Source organism: Anguilla rostrata, chromosome 13, assembly GCF_018555375.3.
Source record: "Anguilla rostrata isolate EN2019 chromosome 13, ASM1855537v3, whole genome shotgun sequence".
Lineage (NCBI taxonomy): Eukaryota > Metazoa > Chordata > Actinopteri > Anguilliformes > Anguillidae > Anguilla > Anguilla rostrata.
This window is the reverse complement of record NC_057945.1, coordinates 6509202-6530695: the sequence shown is the minus strand read 5'-3', so window position 1 is coordinate 6530695 and position 21494 is coordinate 6509202. Positions and strand designations below refer to the sequence as shown.

General features: G+C 41.4%; 1 protein-coding gene across 1 annotated transcript in view; it reads left to right on the top strand.

Moving 5' to 3' along the window:
* angpt4 (angiopoietin 4) overlaps positions 1–21494 on the top strand; it is a 59508-nt gene that overhangs the window by 26950 nt on the left and 11064 nt on the right. The window contains exons 2-6 of the mRNA XM_064304693.1: positions 3625–3780; positions 5364–5485; positions 8800–9032; positions 11593–11705; positions 12169–12270. Coding sequence (XP_064160763.1) covers positions 3625–3780; positions 5364–5485; positions 8800–9032; positions 11593–11705; positions 12169–12270 — 726 coding nt within the window. The remainder of the gene's footprint in view (positions 1–3624; positions 3781–5363; positions 5486–8799; positions 9033–11592; positions 11706–12168; positions 12271–21494) is intronic.

Genomic DNA, 21494 nt, shown 5'->3' with positions numbered 1-21494 from the left:
GGTTAGGCTAATTGAAGACTCTAATTTGCTCATAGGCATAAATGTGTAATTGTGTGTGTGCCCTGTGATGGATTAGCGACCTGTCCTGGATGTATTCCTGCCTCTCACTCAATGCATGCTGGGATATGCCAGATTTATTTATTTATGTATTTATCCAAATCTAACAAAACAAATATATTGATTTGTAAAGCTAGTTAACTAGCTACTCATCCACCATGTTTTGAAAATCATGCCGGTGGCTATATGTGGCTCCAGTACTGAAAGACGATGGGCACAGTATATTTCAAAATGGGGAACAAGTTAACCAATGTGTTGTCGACAATGCAATCACTTACAGTGCACAGACACTTTACAGCTGGGATCTCATACTCTAATCCTGGAAGGGCGCTGTTTCTGCTGGTCCAGCACTTATTTCCAAGGTCTATTTTGGCTGCTAATTGATAGTAAATCACAAAAACCAGCAGCCCTCTAGGACTGGAGTTTGAGGCCCCTGATTTAAAGCCTTAGTAAAGCTGACCCTTGGGTAGTTCTCGCGACTGTCACATACGATGCACCACTAAAGAGTGCATTGACAGCTGACGGTGTTTCCTCTCCCAGGTGCAAGACCTGGCTAGGAAAACATTGCACTGTTGTGGCAATGTTACGTAACGGCATAAACCTGTACATCTGAGCGCTGAAAAGAACCTTTCTCTTACTAATAAGCATAGAACTACAAACACACTTTTAAATCAATGTTTATTACTTCTGTCTGGTTGTCCATTCGTGACAGACATATCTGGAAAAATAACGGCCAGATTGTGATGGAATTTGCTGGGCACGTTCATGCACCCCAGAGACAGAAAGATATTGATTTTGGTGATCCCTTGACCTTTTCTCTAGCGCTACCATCAGGCCAAACATATCTCGAAAAGTAATGACTGGATTACATTCATGCGAGGGGAGAGGTCTGCCTTGGCGAAGGTCTGCACTCTACTGAGTGCATTCTTTCTAGTTTTTTAAAATGTCCTTGTTTTTCCTGTTTGAATTTATCAGCTAGTAGTGAATGATTGGCTAATAAAGAAGGTTCAGTTTCGTGACACTATAATGTACTATGCCATTCAATTGCTTCAATATGTTTCTTTATTGATATTAGACCCAATCACAGAGCCTTTTGTTGATATGCCATTGTACAAACCGGCACAATCTCATATCTCGAATACAGGCTATAGGCTGATTCATCGCTTGTAGTGGTTAGGGTGCCTGTTCTGACATCTCATGATTACGGGGGAAATCCAAACAAGTCATAACAAGCGCGTTAAACGTTACCCATCGCCTCCGCTCGGCACTCAGCCTTAAAGAGACGGATTAAGTTATTAGGTCCGCCATGTCCAGAGTGCACTCTTTCCCTCCGAGGCTCTCTGTGTGCCATCAATCAGGACGGCCCCGTCCCAGCCAATTACCAGCCTCGGCTTCCAATCCGCTTGAGCGGGTATACTTTATCCTACAGAGTGCACTTGTTGCCTTCAGTATTTTATGGCTGCAATTAGCTCCCTCCATGACAATCATTTTTTCTGTCGTTGACAACTGGCTCTGTGCCCGTGGTACCGTAGCAGGCTTCGGAGACACTAAGACCACAAAGACAGAGACATCTGGTTTAAGTTAACAGCAATGCGGCAGACCCTTAGAAAGTATATCTCTGTTCCCAAGGACATATTGTGGCCATGTCCCATGTAAGTTTAATCCAAAGGCAGGAAGCAAGGGTCAATTAACTGGTCAAGGCACATAGCGTCTTTGGGGAACTAACATTAAAAAAGCCCAGTACTCTTTGTTTTCCCCTTCTGCAATTCCCCCAAACCCTGCCCGTTCCCCGTGCCAAAGTTTTCCAAAGCTCTGCATGCCTTTTTAGGTAGCGGCGTTGGCGATTATTCAAAATGTCTTATATCTCTTGATTTTGTTAATGATTTTAATGATTATGCTATTATTTTTTAATGGATTTGTGTTCAGTAAATGGGCATTATTGTTTCATACTTTGGAATATGCTTTGGAATGTCCAGGCTGTGCTTTCAGATGTTCCAACCCTGGAATATTCTTTCAATTGGTATTAAAATTGAATATGTTTTACTTGTTATTCATTTTTAGCCTGCCAAATTGTTTAGCGCTACACTTCAATACAGGTGTGTTTTTTTCACGCATGTTTACTTCATATTACCAGGAATGCTCCGTGCTTTTCAGACTCATATATGCTGTAAGCTACTGCTTTGTACTTGAAAGAGATATATTTGGGCAGAGGGCCAGTGACTGGACCATTCATGGTATAAATAAATAAGAACTTTGTCTTTAAAGTTGGCTGGGGGGGGTCACTTCTAGTGTGTATATTTGAACAGCAAAGTGCATCAATTTGTCTGTAATAGAGTGAGCAAGAGGAAATGGTAATGGGCCAAAATAAAGGAGAGAATTGCAGATGCTGAATATGTGGGAGAAATCCTTGGGCCGTACAGTGATGGCAGATCCAACACATAATGGTCTTTGTTTAAAGGTCTTAACAATCCACCATGATGAAATGGGGTTTTAGCACCAGTGATACCACAACACTTGATAAGAGGGGATAAAGAGAAAAGAAAAATGATTTACTGAGTGAACTGGACCCAGAGCAACAAAAACGCTGATCCGTCATCTTCTAAGGGCACTATTTAAATGAGCTTAGCACATGATGTAAAGCACATGGACGTGCATTTAGGGTGTGTCCAAGCCCACATTTGCTAGGTTAACCTCAAATAATTTGAGCACAGAGTAAGGCTCAAGGTTCAAAAGGGCTGAACTCAGTCTCTTAATTAGTAATAGGAGTTTCTTGGGCGTAACCTGCAATAAACTAATCAGTGTCCTTTTCAATTCTCTTTAAAAGCCATCAGTGTTTGCACCTGGCAGATTGCTAATGTAATGGTGGATTTAGCAAGACTACAAAACGGTAAATTTACTTTTGACACATAAGACCTGCTTGCGTGCGAGTTCATTTAAATTTGCAGAATTCATTTTGAAATGTGGTACAGATTCGTTTTCTTTTCTGATTTTTTAAAAGGTTAATGTTTATTTTTATAATACACATATTCTCTGTAAAATTGTTTAGTTCAGTTATGGAGTGTCAAGAGAAATCAGCCGAGGTATAATTTCTGAAAGTATTAGAAAGCTGGTTACTATAATTTAAAAAATGTGAAGAATGAAGAATAGGGTTTCCGCCATGTTGCGCCAAGTGTAAGATAGAGCCCTAAAACTTCACAGAGTTTTATTAGCATATCCCATGGGTGCTGTGTTCCAGTAGCGCTCATTTGCAAACAATTCCTTTCAGACATCTCCACACTCTCATTCACTCTCATGTGAGTGCATGTATGTATTTTTATATTTCCCCCTCTTTGTGTGTATGTACACTCAGTTATCTGCAGTGCCATATTGAGCAACCTTGAGTTTGAGAAAGGTGCTATAATAATAATAATAAGAAGAAGTGAAAGTAAAATGTTTCCCTGGTCACATGTTCAGAAGCATGGATAGATCTCATAGAATGAGATCTAATAAAAGAGGCGCTTTCTCTGTTGTGTGTGTGGAGCAGTGGCTTCGCTGTCTGAGGTGTGTTCCTCCTTGTTGTGATCCCAGCTGGAAAACTACATCCAGGAGAACATAAAGACCGAAATGGTGCAGATCCAGGCGCATGCCGTGCACAACCAGACGGCCACCATGCTGGAGATAGGAACCAGCCTGCTGACACAGACTGCCGAACAGACGCGGAAGCTTAACGTGGTGGAGACCCAGGTACCTGCATGAATCCATCACCGTGCACAGAGCTCGACTGAACAAATTCATCACACCACAGAGCTCACCTGAGAAAATCCATCATTGCACACAGCTCACCTGAACAAATTCATCACACCACAGAGCTCACCTGAGAAAATCCATCATTGCACACAGCTCACCTGGACAAGTTCACCACAGCACAGAGCTCAACTGAACAAGTTTACCACAGCACACAGCTCACCTGAACAAGTTTACCACAGCACAAGCTTGAACAATTCTACACACACACAGCTCACCTGAACAAGTTACACAGCACACAGCTCACCTGGACAAGTTCACCACAGCACAGAGCTCAACTGAACAAGTTTACCACAGCACACAGCTCACCTGAACAAATTAATCACAGCACACAGCTCACCTGGACAAATTCATCACCGCACAGAGCTCAACTGAACAAGTTCACCACAGCACAGAGCTCAACTGAACAAGTTTACCACAGCACACAGCTCACCTGAACAAGTTTACCACAGCACACAGCTCACCTGAACAAATTCATCACAGCACAATTGAACAAATTCATCACACCACACAGCTCACCTGAACAAATTCATCACCGCACAGAGCTCAACTGAACAAGTTTACCACAGCACACAGCTCACCTGAACAAATTCATCACAGCACAATTGAACAAATTCATCACACCACACAGCTCACCTGAACAAATTCATCACCGCACAGAGCTCAACTGAACAAGTTCACCACAGCACAGAGCTCAACTGAACAAGTTCACCACAGCACAGAGCTCACCTGAACAAATTAATCACAGCACACAGCTCAACTGAATAAATCACTATTCTGCTTACCTCCACTGATACACTTACCTACAGTCACTATAATATTATAGGACAATAATATTATAGCACTTATTTTCTTAAATAGAAGTACTACATTTTTTTACAAAAAATGTATTACACAGGTTAAAGCAAGGATTAATCATTTATGAAAAGCTTTTTTGGAACATATGATCATATTAGAAATAAAAGACATTTTGAAGACATTCTAATTAGAAACATTAATAATGATATGATATTAGCCATAATCATAATCGGCCTCTAAATGGTAAGTGTAAGTGCTGCTTTTGCATCTGAAGGTCTACGCTTCTATGGTGAACGACCAGTGAAAAACAACTTGGCTCAAGACACATCTACTGTGCTGACTCTCTATTTGGTCTACTGCAGCAATTACTGCCAGGAATCGGATCAGTTCACTACACAAATCATTTCTGTTTGTGTATCTGTGTATACCAGAGCTCATGCTAAATTATTATATGTCATCAACTATTAGTAAATAGCACTTGAGTCCACATTCCTGGGTATGATTTCTCAGTCATGGATTGAAAATGAGCTCTCTCTCTCTCTCTCTCTCTCTCTCTCTCCCTCTCCTATGTGTGCACATTCGTTCTATATATGTGCCTGTGCATACGCTTGTGTGTGTGTGTGTGTCTGTGTATGTGCACGTGTGTGTGCGTGTGTGGGTATGTATGTGTGTATTTGTGTGTTTGCGTGTGTATGTGTGTGTGTGTGCTTGCATGCACGTTGCAGGTTATGAACCAGACCTCGAGAATCGAGATCCAACTTTTGGAGAACTCGTTATCGACAAACAAATTGGAGAAGGAGCTCCTGATGCAGGTCACTGAAATTTCCAAACTACAAGACAAAAACAGGTAGCATAAAATAACAAAGTGATTTTTAAGATGAATTATACTGACACTACAAATGTCTAATTTGCATGATTAATTTATATGAAAGGTTGATGCCTTGAATAAAGCTTAAGTCACTGCTCTATATTTATATCTCTGGTGGCATATGGTTAAAGGGTAATTTCATAAAAAAATATATTGCTTGCTGTGATATGCATATTAGAAGGGTGTTTGTTTAAATAACCAAGAGGATGATCTCACTTTCATCCGTGGCTAGAATGCCTTTCTTTCTGCCTGCTCCTCACGGCAAAGCATGCCTAGTCTTTCCAGAACCTTCCAGAGCATGCAAGACAGACGTATGTGATGGAAGTCAGTATGTGTTGTGTTTGTGTGATGGTGAATTTAAGTTTATGTGCATTTTACAAAGTGAAACATCCAGTGTTAATTAAACTCTAACTGAATGCAAATGAGTCCAGTAGGGGTCACATGTACTGCAAGAGTTGATTTAACACCAAACATTTTAATATTACTTAACATTTTAAAATGTATCATTGCGTTAACTGGGTGCACGTGGGGTCCCTCCACATGTCTGTGTTCACTTGGGGAGAAAGGAGGGTAGGATTCATGTAACTAAAACAATACACAGACACACAGCCGACCACGACTGTCACAGTTTGGGTTTGATTTAAGGTCCTGTGTCTTGGGAAGTCCCAGGGTGCCAAAACGTGGAAGCGGTATTTCAAAGTGTGTTTTAGAAGTGTGTGAAAATAAAAATAAAAAAAGGATTGTGTGATTTTCTATGGAGGCAAATGTAAATTATTTACAACAATTAACAACAATATATATATATACAATATTGTATTTATATAAACAATATAACAACGATTTGCTTACAACCTAGAATGCATAATATGAGGGAATGCACAGATTTAAAGATCATTTTTAATTATAAATTATGATTTATTGCGAGATGTATCACTCAGCCAGTATACAGCAAGGGAACTGAGCCCAAAATATAACATAACAGCAACATTATTTCCCTGATTTATGATTATAGTTTCAGCAAAATTAATGGGCAGTCCCTCTAACAGAAAGCCCCAGCTCACGTGAAATAAAACTAAAAATGTGGCATACACAGTAATAAAAACAATAGACATATTTGGCCTTATCTTATAATTTTTTTACAAAATAGCATGTGGAATTAATAGATTGTAGAAACACACTTTTAATCACCGCCCCTGGATTTTTCAGCATGTATGGGGTTCCCAAATCAGAGCTGAGTGTTGAGTACTGCATATCCGGCAGACTGGGGCCCGTAGGGTGGGGGAATTTCCAAGGGGCCTGACTGACTGGGGCCCTGAAAGATCATTAGAACATAGGATTTCAAGGGGCCCAAAGTCCCTGTTGGCACCCCTTCAGATTGTTTCTTCTTATTAATGTGTCGCAGTTGTACTCTGTAGCTAGGTTTCTATAGTTAAAGGAAATCCACGTATTGACACTATATCAGCCAGCTGACCTTCATAAATATTATTCCTGTATAAAATAAAGGTATGTGGTTTTCTGACATTCACTTGATTGTTTTGCCTTGGTGGGCCTACACGAATCCCCGATAGATTGTTTACATTTACATTTAAAACATTTTTGTTCAAATGCTAATAAAATGCAATGCGTATGTATGACCGCTAGCCGGCCTGGTATGTGCGTATGTGATTTCAGATTGGAGACCCACCAATCAATCATTAATATTTGCTTTCAGAATCAGAGTTTCTTTTAATACATGTGAACTGCTAGCTTTATGGTGGTTTTTTATTTATAACCATGTTCTTTTTTGTGAGTGAAGGTAAAAAAAAAAAAGCAAAACACTAGTAAACAGAAGCTTCTTCTTTGAATAAATTTATAGTTTAAAAAACGTATATAAAAATGTATCATTTTTATTTAAATGAATAATAATCAGATATAATCTTGGGGGGAATTATCACTAAAGTATGGAGCCCAGGCATTTTCCACATGGTACACGAATAAACAAATAAGATGATGAAAAAAAACAACATGAAAGTCGGACTAATTATGTTCTAATTATACATAAATGCCTAATTAGTGCTGGGGATAAAAACCCGTCGTCGTTTATTTAGCCGTTGTAGTTTATTTTCGTGAACGCTTGGTTGACAGCCAGTGCAGTGTGTCGCTTTTACACAGCGGATTGCGGAGCTACCGGAAACACGCCTAAAAGGCCATCCATCACAGGGAAATCAATCCTGTACGGGACTCCTTCCCAACTAATCCCATACGGGACTCTTCAGTGTCACAGTCCCGTTCCATACGATACCTTTCGCAAGCAGCGGACCGAGACCCTCTGAGAAAGCTATCGTCTGGCACTGGTAGCATTCATGCGCTGCGTATGCACAAACAGAAGGGAGGTCTGTCAGATAATATTTAGATAGTGCTTTTATTTTCTCTTTTTACCCGGTGCACAAAGCACTTCACGCAATAAAAGCGTAGGTAAAGAAATAAAACAGAATAGCGGCAATACACATCAAATAGAACAGTAATGCAGGTAAAAAGGGTTGACAGAAAGTTCAAAGAATGGGTTTTAAAATGAGATCTTAAAGAAGACAGGCCCTGATAAGATTTAATAAAATTGTTCTATAAAATTGGAGCCCCAGCTATGAATGTCACCTCTTGTTTTAAAATGTGTGCCTGGTGCGATGATGAGATTGTGTATGACACCGGTAATGTATTTCGTGGTGACATCAAGGCTAGCCTTTAAAGTTATGAGTACATTTTTTTTTTTAATTCTTGAAGTGTAGTGAGGCCAGGATGGGTGTCATGTGAACTCGTAAAGGTTTGGTGAGATGTCTAGTGGTTGAATTTGTAACTACAATGCTTGAAACATTAGCAAATATGTATTTTTTTTGTATTGCTGTTCCTGAGAAATTATACATTTTACACAAACTAACCTGAGAATTCCTATGAATCCTGTGATATGTGCTTAAAAATTTGCGTTTACCGAGATACAAACATGGTTCGAGAGGTTTATAGTGTTTTATGATGATGGTGATGATGATGATGATCAATGACTATTATTATTACATTTGAGAGGAAACTGATCAGTTTAAATGACAGTAGTAATTGCTGGTCTCCTGTCATGGTTGCTCTTGAACCCCTTAGGATGTGACATCACAAATACGTCATTAGAATTTTCTTTACTGAACATTCTAATGCTGATGTAGCAATCACTACTGGTAATTGAAAGCAATGGAGTTCTAGAACTTTGAACAAACAAATCATTCCAAAAGCCTACTCTTTAAAGGGTTACTTTGGCCTTTTTTTCTCTCCAGTCGCCTGGAGAAGAAGGTTCTGGTCTTGGAGTCTCGGCAGCAGACGGAGCTGGAGGACCTGCGGGAGGAGAAGGAGAGGCTGCAGGAGCTGGTGGTACTGCAGTCCGCCTCCATCGATTCCCTCCAGAAACAGCTGCACACAGCGAGCGCCAACAACTCCATCCTTCAGCGCCAGCAACAGCAGCTCGCAGAGTCCGTGCACACACTCCTCAACCTGCTGTCTGTGAGCTCAGGTACACACACCACACTGCTGTCTGTGAGCTCAGGTACACACACCACACTGCTGTCTGTGAGCTCAGGTACACACACCACACTGCTGTCTGTGAGCTCAGGTACACACACCACACTGCTGTCTGTGAGCTCAGGTACACACACCACACTGCTGTCTGTGAGCCAGGAAACACACGCTCTACTCAGGTCACACACACCTGCTGTTCTGTGAGCTCAGTAACACACCACACTGCTGTCTGTGAGCTCAGGTACAAACCCACTGCTGTCTGTGAGCCAAATACACACACCACACTCTGTCTGTGAGCTCAGTACACACCACACTGCTGTCTGTGGCAGGTAACACAGATGTCACTCACCTACACCTGCTTCTGTGAGTCCAGGTACATATACCACTATGCTGTCTGTGAGCTCAGGTACACACACCACACTGCTGTCTGTGAGCTCAGGTACAGACACCACACTGCTGTCTGTTAGCCCAGGTAAATATACCACACTGCTGTCTGTGAGCTCAGGTACACACACCACTATGCTGTCTGTGAGCTCAGGTACACACACCGCTATGCTGTCTGTCAGCTCAGATACACTCACTACACTGCTGTCTGCGAGCCCAGGTAAATATACCACTATGCTGTCTGTGAGCTCAGGTACACACACCACACTGCTGTCTGTGAGCTAAGGGACACACACACAATTTGGTATTCAATTGACTATCACTCTTTTAAACCTCTTCACAAGGTTTATTTCCTGCCCACTCATTTTTCAAATAGTTATTTAAAAAGAAAATATTTTGTCTGTAAATCATTTTTATGATTAGAACAGCACTGTCAGTATAAGCTTTGGTTTATGTCCCACAAACATTAACAGTTCAAATCAGTTAATATCAAAATGAATGGATGTATAAACAGAAAAGTACTGGAATCATTATTGAATGAATTATACATTTTAGAATAGATGTGGGCTTGAAAACAGTTACCACTGAAATGAAAATGCTCTTAACAATGGCTCTGACTACATAGAGGAAAACACCTTCTTCTGGCCTCACTACATGCATTGACTTCACTGGGCATGAAACATGCAAACAAGCCAAGGCAGCCGCCATTTGTGTAAGGTCAGGCATACCCGAAATATAGCTGAACTAGCTCCAGGACCAGCGCTGTAGACCCCTTCTCAATCACACATCATTCCTTGCGATTTGTCTTTCATCCATACTATACAAGAACAGCAGTTGCCATCTGTATCAGGATCTCCAAGTTTGTATTTCATCCACACTATACAAGAACAGCAGCGACCATCTGTATCAGCATCTCCCAGTTTCTTTAGAGCATGAGACAAGAGGCTGTTGGGAATGCACCATACATTTTAGTGTTGTGAAAAGACTTCTAAGGGCTGTGACCAAATATAATATATGTGTGTCTGGTGTCTTCCCATAAAACAATTTGCCACACTCCAAATGAAAATTTATTGCTGTTTAGCACATCTGAAAGATGTAAGATTGTGGAAGATCTTTGCTTTTTTTTTTTTTTTTTTTTACTTTGTGACAGCCAGTAAGCTTAGTAAGATGGATATTCTCTTCACAGTGATCTACTTGGCAGGGTTTGGTTGAAAAGTATCCTGAAAACTCTGAAATCAACCCTTTGAAATTGTGGGTAAAATTGTGCAGAATATGTGTCAACGTGTGTTTACAGAGACATTCCACAACACGCAAACACAACTGCTTTCAATTACGGACCGAAGGAGGATTGTTTTTCCTTCTTGGGACGCCATCTGCAGAGAAACGCTTGCGACCCAACGACCTCTTTTTTCAAAGATGAAGGGATGGAATGGGGAAAAAAAAATCTGATGATAACAAAGAAAACATGATCAGTAAAAAAATGTGCCAAGACTGCTATCTGTCAGCGTTATTTATTGCTACGGTTATGGGTATGGCTATGGTTATGGTTTTTACCCAAAGCTTACATGTTGACCTTTGTACAGTCAAACTTGCTAAGCTTTTTATAGAAGCAATAGATGTCTTTACTCTTTCATTTTTATCTTTAGGGAAGTTCAGTTGGTGTTTACTGGAGTGGAGTTGGTGCATGCATGTTAACTAAAGCGGTAGCTATATAAGGCAGCTATTGAGGTGTTTCAAGAGCCCTCCCTTAGCTAATTGAAATGAGCAGAAACTGGGGTTTTTTCGAGACCAGGCTTGGTACAGTGCTAGATACTGTACTATCTAGCTTGTTGGAAAACGATAAGTTAATAGGTACCCTTTAGTGGTAGGAAAATGGAGAGCATTGCTAGGCTGAATGGCCTGTTCTCATCATTATGTCATGCTATGTTATGAAACTGTTAACTTGCTGCATGGTGGTGAAACTAAAAAGCCATTGTGTAATGGAATTGTAAATTACCTAGCTAACATCAGTAAATTAACTAGCTAAAATGAGGAAAGTGAGCATGTTAAAATCAGTGAATCAGCTAGCTCCAAGGTTCCAGACTCGGTCCTAACAGAAGTGTCTAATGTGACTTTGATTTATAGTTGTGCCTTTTCCCTGTAATGTAAGGAGTGTGTTTGATTGTGAACAGTGCCGTTGCCGAGGGAACAGAAGTTTCGGGACTGTGCGGATGCTTTTAAAGCAGGAAATAACATCAGTGGCGTGTACTACCTACACATCGGCAACATGACAGAGCCCACAAAGGTGAACACTATTCCTCTCAGTTTAGAGACTTTACAGATGCTTTTGGAATATAAGAGAATTGTCAATCTGCATTGACATATTAATGAATATAAATCTTGAGCCAAAAGAATCCAAATATTTCTTTAAAGGGTTTGTGTCCACTCTGAACTTGAATTAGTTTTTCTCAGAATTCTTTCTTTGCTTCTCAGGTTGTAGTGATGTTCCTTTTCAGTTTCCAGGGAACTATAATGTACTTCACAAACTAAAACTTTTCCTGCAAAATGAAAAAAACAAAAACAAAATTAACCTTGTTTCTGCAAATGCTTTAATGAAACTTAGATAATGAGAGCTATATTATGCAGTCCTTTTCTAGTATTTATATATGTGCTCATCTGTAGAAAGAAAAGAGCTGGATGTGCATTGTACGTGACTGATAGAGTTTGTGTTCGGAGTGAGAGAATAACGCTATGTCTTATCGATCCAGGTATTTTGTGACATGGAAACGAGCGGAGGTGGATGGACTGTGTTTCAGCGCAGAGTCAACGGAAGTGTGGATTTCCAGAGGACTTGGGGAGAGTACAAACAGGTGAGCGCACAGTTCAGCTGCATCACAGTCTTCATCTGGGGTGGACGTCATTCCTCTAGCTTTGAAAGACTGTGGTCTCATCCCAATCGCCGATTTTATCCATCCTTTATGTCTCCTTGGTCCTCGCCTCACTCAGAAATCAAGGTCTGCCATCTTCAAAGATATTCCAACCTGTTACATGGTCCTTGAAGGAGCTAGGAGCGAGGGGTTAGGAGGCTCCCGATGGATGCTTGAGCAAGGAAACACAAGTGCATCCTTTTTGCGGAAGTAGTTATACATTCATCTATAAACGATTGACCTGTGGGTCTACCCTTCACCATCTTCCACATCAGTAATTGATGGGCTGTTTAACTGATGCTTGACTGAACAGACGTTCCATTTGCCGAATATACGCTTCCTCGATAGCTCTGTCCTCATGTCCTTTCTTTGCTTCGGTGGTCTCCAACCCTGGTCCTGGAGAGCTACAGGGTCTGCATGTTTTCATAGTTACTCTGCACTTCATGAATCAATTAGAGCAGTTGATTACACAGTTAACTCAACTCACCTGGTGTCTTGGGTCTCAATTGGGTGCTGATTTTAAGGTGAAAACAAAAACCAGCAGACCCTGTAGCTCTCCAGGACCATGGTTGGAGACCACTGCCTTGCTTCCTTTCCTTGCGACCTCTGATGGGTGGAGCTAGGAGCTAAGAAAGGACGCTGGGAAGGGAAGCAAGGAGGAAAAAATAAGCAATTGGAATGAACCTAGAGGGTTGCAATGACCACGGGCAACATTCAAGCTTGATTTGGAGTCCCATCCACACAGAAACAGCTGTCTCTGAACTAGACTGGGGGAAGAAGTCATTTGTCATTTTCAACGATAAATGTTTTGAAAACCTGTTTGTTTTTTATGTTTTTAAAGCAGACCCAATGAAGTGTTTTAACAGGCAGATGTTATGCTGCTAGCTTAGTCAGAGGTCACAAATAAACTGAGGGAGGTCAAATCCTAATGTCACAGACTGACAAATCGCAGACTTCAAACTGCAGCTTACGCAGCCCGAAATAGCCTCTGCCAACTTGGTTTTGTCCTGAAAGCAGGGTGCGTTTCTGAAGGCTGATGTGGGTGCCGGGGTCACGTACTCACTAATTTCAGTATATGGCCACCCACCATACAGGCAGCAGAACAACGCTCCAGTCCTGGACTGATCGAGCGTTTCTGTGTATGCGTTGCAATCAGCAGTGAGTTTTGGCATTGCTAACTCAGTGTGTGGAATCTTTAGCTAATTATTGACCCCTCTAATCAGGGCTTGACTTACACCAGATGCACCGATCAATAATGGTAGTGGACCATGGACTATAAGGCAGAAGAGGAAACCGGCAGTACTACCGATCTCGAGGGCCAGATTTAAGTATCCCCGAGTTACGGCATTGTGTTTCACACAGTTTTATTATTCATCATTCGATCGTCCGTCGATGAGGCTCTGGTCCGATTGGATGGCGTGTGGTTTTTGCATTTCCTGCCAGGAAGTGGAGAATCTATTTTTGGGTCCGGGGACATCCTCTCTGCACAACCTTTAGAGCGCTGTGGTCTCCTGAGGGCTGCCTCAGCCAGCCCAGCTGTTCACTAGGGATGTCCCCGCTATGGCCTGGACTGTTTCAGAATTGTACAAGTGGTCTTTAAGAAGCATACGTGAGCCTAAAACCATGAGCTATTCTCACGTCATGGATCAATTCCCCTAAATGGCAAGACTAATGATTCATTTAAAGCAAGGGTGTCCAATCGTATCCAAAAAGGACCAGTGTAGGATTGGGCCGGAGTGCATGATTTGTTTTAGTCCAGCACTTTAACACAGGATTCCACTAATTAACCAATCATGTTCTTCTATAAAGACCTAGATAAGTAGAATCAGGTGTCCTTGCACTGGGTAAAAACAAAAAAGACATCTGATTCAACTAATTAACTAATCGTGGTCTTCAATCAAGACCTTGATAAGTAGAATCAGGTGTCCTAGTGCTTGCCTGCACCCACGCTGGCCCTTGCTGGATAACATTGGACACCCTTGATTTAGTCAGGAATGTCCATAAGCAGGATAAAATACAAACAATAGTTTCTCGTGTTTATTCTTCAGCCTCAGGAGGTGTTGTCTGTTTGTTGGTGAAATAATAAATGAAACCAGCATAATTCAGGCTGGCTGGTTACTCCTTGGACTCCAGTGAACCATGCTGCTGGGAAGCTCTGTTTGTGGGGTGCCAATGCCAGAAAGCAGAGGGATCTGTGAGAGGAACAGAGACCGTGCGGTCCAGCTGGCTTGCTTGATAGCTAGCTCATTTTAGCAAGCTAGCAGTGCCTCACACAATGCACATTACACATTCCTAGAGGCACAAAGTAAAGTAGACATTGCTAGATTGCTAATTCTTCAACAACACAACCCTGCACACTGCAGTGTCCCTGTCGCCGTTTCCTCCAGAAGCAGGCTGGCTAGTTTGCAACTTGATTTTTCAACTGTGCATGCAGTAGCTAGTTAGCTCCTATAGCTAAAACTCACCATAGTGTTATTGTGCACTGCAGCTAGCAAGCTAGTTTCAGTAATGTTGAGTTACATTTGATGCTAGGGATGACATTAAAAAACACCATTTTGATTGCAAAGGCAAATAAATTGAAAAAAATAATTGTTTATTTAATTGTTTAAATTATACTTCACAATTTACAGTAATATATAATAATCGGAGTTGAACATTAGCTTGCTAACAGCGCTGCCACTGACTGTGTCAGCAGAATTAGTGCAATGTTAGCTAATGAAGTGTGTGGCACTGAAATAGGCACCAAAATCTGCATTGCGATTTAATCCACTAGGTACAGATTGTATGGGAACTGGTGCCACATGCTGCCCAACCATTTTACTGTCGCGTTGTGCTTGTTTATTTGAAACAGTGAGCAGACTTAGCCTTTACTACGCTGCATGGACCAATCAGCAAGTGGAACCAGAACATACATTTTATAATAATGCTGGACACACATTAGACTGGTAAGATTTTTATTGAAAGAGACACATTTTAATGTATGTTTTTGATGGACTCAAACATACAGTATGCGTACATAAAATTTAATTCAAATGAGTGCAATGAATGCTCTCTTACAAATTTACATAAGTGTGTGTTGACCTGCCAGCTTTGCAGTAGCTGATACTCTGCATTTCGTGGTCTAAACCAAGAAAATATGCTTCAGGTAGTTACGCAAAGCAGTCTGTACAGTGATTTTATGTTTCCAGATGTTACTCATCTGAACATACGATTCCTTATTGTTTATTTCACGATTATCAGCAGGAACATTAGTGTTTATGTTGTGCTGGTAGTTCCTTCCTTCTCAGGCTCTATGTGCCAGAGGGAACAGGTCCAATGAAATAGAAGATGAAACATTCTTTTTGAATAATTATCAGGCAGTAAATAAAAGCACAGCTTCTGGTGGAATTTTAGTAATCCCAGTGCTCATAGAGGAATTAATTTATCCCCGTGATCATAGAGGAATTTAGTAATCCCAGTGCTGTAATAGGAATTTTAGTAATGTCAGTGTTCCTAGAGGAATCCTAGTAATGTCAGTGTTCCCAGAGGAATTTTAGTTATGCCCGTGTTCCAAAAATAATTCTAGTAATGTCAGTGTTCCCGGAGCAATTTTAGTAATTTCAGTGTTCTTAAAGGGATTTTAGTAATGCTAATATTCCCAAAGGAATTATAGTAATGCCAGTGTTCCTAAAGGAATGCTTGTAATCTCAATGTTCCAAGAGGAATTTTTGTAATGTCAGTGTTCCTAAAGGAATTTTTAGTATTTTATTATCAGAGAGGAGTTTTTGAGCTTTCATCAGCAGTAACCTGGGAAGCAGCAGCATTATAGGAGAAGTTTACAGAATTCACTGCAGTAACATCCAGCATATTAGACCCTGTTGGGATCAAAGCTGTGTCATAACTGCATGTGATGAGCAGTTTAAAATATCAAATGTGTAATTTATTTAATGCACAAAAACCAATTCAAGTGTTGCCTTACAAACATAAACAATAAAGCACTATTTTCATTGAACTTTTTAAACTGAGCTCATTTTGGCCAACAATACCAATGCAGTAGGTGATTTCACTAGTACACATTTATCCTGCCATTCGAGTGGCAGTAATGGTTGCTTTGCCTGTGCTGAGATGTAGAAATATCACCCATGGCTTCTGTCTCGTAAAGAGGGATAGCATCATGCTTTCCCAATGGAGAGCATAGCTTGTTTTCTTTCACCAACCACACTTTCTGTGTTCTGTGCACTGTCTCTCAACACATGGTGTTTGCTCAGTTTGCAAATGATCTCCTTAATAATCATTTTAGTATTCCCTTTTCATTGCAAAACATGCCTAAATACTGTTAAATGTGTGACATAGAGTTTTTAGTTAACATGCTACCACACATACCCGTTTGAGTGGTGGAAATTTAACACCACATGCCATTTTGTATAGTTCACAATTTTTTTCCTCAATTACTATTTCTCTGTGCACTTTGTCAACTTGGTGGCAGTAGTAGTATACTGGGTAAAGGACTGGCCTTCTAACCCAAAAGTCACAGGTTCAATTCCCAGGTAGGACACTGCCGTTGTACCCTTGAGCAAGGTACGTAACCTGCATTGCTTCTGTATATATCCACCTGAATAAACAGATGCAATGTAAATCCTGCATAAAAAGTTGTGTAAGTGCTCTGGATAAGAGGATCTGCCAAATGGCTCTAATGTAATAATCACATGATGTTTGCAAATTTTCTCTTTAATAGGAAATTCAGTGCCCGAACACCTACTTCTTACTACTTCGCTACATCTTAACCAGGTCAGGGAGGGAGATTCGGCAGTTCCAGGTGTGCACCGTTGGTTGCCGCATGGAGAGAGAGAGAGAGCACACCCACACCAACATGAAAACAAATAAACAAACACTTTCACCCAAAAGAAAGCAAAACTGAGCAACAGCTCTTCAGCTCGCTGCTCACAGCTCTTCAGCTCGCTGCTCACAGCTTTTCAGCTGACCAGCTCCTCCAGCTTTTCAGCAGCGGGTTTCATTTCTTTTTGTCCTGGGACAAAGGATACTCAAAAACCTCCTCTCTCGGTGTGTACTCCCAGTCTCAACCCCAAACTGTGGAGAGGGAACACACCTTTAAGCACCTGGGCTGATCTGTTAATGCAACCCACCAGTGTTCTGTCCACCGGTCGGTGTAGCTGAGACAAATCTGCTTCTTCAATGGACTAAATATCACATGCTCTTTTACACGTATTACCATTGAGTTTATGCTTTAATTATTCAGTGCACATTAATACCTGACTACGTATTGATATTCAGTGGCTTGTGTTAACAGAGAGTCCGGTCATTCATTACATTCAGGCATTTAACAGACACTCTCATCCGGAGTGACTCACCCTTGGATTTTATTTTTTCACATTCCATCCATTTAATACAGCTGTATATTTACCGAATTTTCGGGGTAAGGACCTTGCTCAAGGGCACAACGACGGCAGTGCCCCACCTTGGAAATCAACCCTTCACCCTCTGCCTAAACGGGCCTGGTTCCCTAACTGTTATGCTGCGCTGCTGCCGTAATCACTTGTGATGGCTGTGGAGTGTTAAGACTAATCAGTGCCAGATTTCCACTTGCGGAACTGGGCTCCAGATACAGCAGCCCTTCGAGCTGGAAAAGGTCTTCTTTGGTTTCAGCCAGGCAGTCCGTGTGACTGCAGCTCTTCAGCTGGTGTTGGAGCTAAACGCTGAGGTGGTATTACCGGGAAAAAAGCAAGGAGTACTTTTACGACAGTTGATAAAAATAAATAAAATACGGTCAGAGTAGGCTGGTAACTCAGTAGTCCCAGAATAGAACAGAATAGAATAGAATAGAATAGAATAGATCTTTATTTTTCCAAGGGGGAACATCAGGATTCATTCTGTTCAGGATCTGAACTCACTTCAGATGGTCCGACCTTGAGATACACTCACCTTACAATCCCTTCTAGAAGCAGCACTTACTGTAGCAGTGATACGCCACTGCAGGGATGTGCCATCTTAGACTCTGGTCAGATTCTCAGAGGGGGGTCTGTGGACATGTTTTCTGCTGGGGACGGCTGAATTCAACACAAAGTTAATCTGATGACCTCCGTAAAGCAGACAGGCTTTATCACTCTGAAGCGTGCAGCAGTTGGCAGGCTTGTAGCAGAGAGGTCCATGACTGATAGCCCAGTAAATGTGCTTCTGTGCAGGACTGCAGAGGAGGATCAAGCAGTCATCTTAATGGGAAGAATGTATCCTCATTGTGATGTCACCACAGTGTGATGTCATATGGCTCTCCAATGACTGCAGCCGGCAGGATGGAAAATCTAGAACTGGAACACCCAGCCTTGGGCAACACTGGCTAAATTCAGTACAGACCAGGGGTCTGCAACCCTGGTCCTCAACAGCCACAAGCCTGGCTGCTTTTTGTTTTCACCTTAAAATCAGCACCCAGTTCAGACCTGTGTAACCTGTGAGATGAGTTCAACTGATTACCATTAATTACATTACAAGCATTAGCAGAGCTCTTAATCCAGACGACTTATCACTATTTTTACATAGCATTTACATTGTATCCATGTAACAGATGGAAATACTGAAGCAATGCAGGTTAAGTACCTTGCTCAAGGGTACAACGGCAGTGTCCTACCCGGGAATCGAACCTGCGACCTTTCGGTTACAAGTCTAGTTCCTTACCCACTGTGCTACACTCCGTCCTATAACTGCGTAATCAAATGCATTAATTGATTAATTAAGCGCGGAGTATCAGTGAAAACCACAACCCGTGGTACTCCAGGACAAGTTTCAGACCCCTGGAATATACTATGGGCTGATTGTGAGGTGGTAGCACCTCTCACTCTTTGGTTTCTGTGGGTTAATTGTCCCTGATGAGGGGCAGGTGTGTGAGTCCTATTGTGAGGTGGTGGCACCTCACACACATTGCCTCCTTGAGTTAATTGTCCCTGATTAGGGTCAGGTGTGGGAGTCCTATATCTAGCCCCTGTTTTCCAGGGTTCAGCGCAGACTGTTAGATGTAGGGAGAACGACGGTCTGTGTCATCCTCTAGGTGGGTAGGGGTGTAAGAATCTGCAGAAGTTACCGCATCGATCCTATCTGTGAGATTTGACCACCATTTAGTTTCTTCTCTGAGCTGATTCTCTCTTAGCGCTGTGGAGGACATTTTGCCCTCGTCTCTTTAGTTTACCTTTTCCAACCCGCCTGGCTGCGAGTGTCATTTCTTTAGTAGGTTACTCCACTCTGTTTTCCTATTTGGGTTTTTACTTTCTCGGTGGCTACGCTGCACCGGTGTTTAGTTTTGTTTTCTGAGTCCACTGACAGATTCAGTGAGTAGAGGGAGCGATTATTTAGAGCCCTTTATTATTTTGTGTTTCCCCTGTCCCTTTCAATCGCTTGGCGATTTTTGTGCTTACCCCTCGGGGTTAACTTTTAGATCCCCTCGGTCCGCAATTGCATCCCACTTCCCACCACCGTGACACTGATGCTAATGCCTCCTAATATCCGCAAAGTCGGCAGTTTGAGACTTGTTTTGGGGCATTCTGCTGTCAATATATTTTTCAAGAGCGCCTCAAAGTCACAAAAGATATAATTAGAGAAATCTGTCCACAGTGCTTTTGTATCAATGTGTTTTTTTTTTTTATTCTTGTACTTGGCTCTCATATTCACTGTTGGCAGATATGTTCTTGATCATGAATAGTTTGAACAAAACAAGTGAACGTTTGACCCTCGCAGGCTGTCATGTTTGATACGAACAGATATTTCACATGAACTCTGTACAAAATTAGATTTTCAGAACTCGAGTTACCGCAAAGGCAACCTCAAGTGTCAAGAATTGCGTGCCCTGTAACTTGAATCTGGATGTGGGTGGAAATCAAGGAAGTTAAAGTTGGTTTAACACAGCTAAACCAGCAGGGACTCCTGGCAGGCAGACGATGCTAATCGGCGTTTACACTTTGGGCCTTTGCAACACATGATATATTTTATAGAAACAGATTTGGGACCAGTGTTGTCTCTTTGCAAGATGTGAAATGTCTTTGTAGATACTGCTCCTAGACCAGTTTTGGCACTTCACAAGATGTGAAATGTCTTTTTGCTGATGGCAGTGAATATGCTGTCAGCCAGGTTCACTGATATTGTGACAGAGAGACTTAGTGAGCGAGAAGCAGCTAAGGACAGTTCACTAAATTGTGGCTAACTTTGCACCAATTAATTTAAGCAAATCACATTGCTTTAGGCTAGCTAGCAGACTTATTGAGTGTGTATTAGCTACAGTGTAAGTGGCACACTGTAATCTTGTATGCCTAACTATAACTTGTGGCAGCAAATGTGAAAAGTAATGCACATTTTAAATAGAATCTTATTTCAGCCCTTTGGATTAATAACAAGAGTGTGTGGATCTAAGAAATTCAGTAACTTTCCTGGAAATATCCATGCACAGTGTTTTAGTTAAGATGAAGTTGAAAGATACTATTCAGGATACTTGAATAACTGCAATAAAATGACTTTCCTGCCACACGGTCCTCATTAATAGCTACCCTGAAAATAGAATGTACAGTAGTTCCTGTGTAATCAGCTTGTACACCTGTGGAGATATTGAGTAATTAAGACTGCCGCCAGCAACAACACCATTTCACTGATGAAGGCAACATGCAGCCTCATCTTCACTAACAAAATGAATGTGGATCTTTTCTCTGTATAGGTATTGAATTTGATGATGACTCTGTCTTGTGTTAAAGTGCCCAGCTGGGTGTGCGCACATACAATAAGCAGGTCACTGTCAGTACAGCGGTATACCACAAAACAGGCTTGCAATTTATTTTTGAATTTGATCATATTTTACATGCTTCACCATATTAATTTTGGTCTCATGATACAAGCAAAAAAAAAACAATGGTATAATAATAATAATAATAATAATAATAAATTTATTTTATATAGCGCTTTTCATGAACTCAAAGACGCTTTACAATAAGTGGTACATACATACATACATACAATGAAACATACAATTCAGAGACAAAAAAAAAAATCCCCTTGCATTGTTAATAACTCCTCACAGTATGAATTACCCCACACAGTGTTAATTACCCCTTGTCATTCTGCCCTGGCTCATGCGGGTCCACGCCACTCGGCCACATCTGTCCCAACACATAGGGCCACACTGGGCAACACCCCAGCAC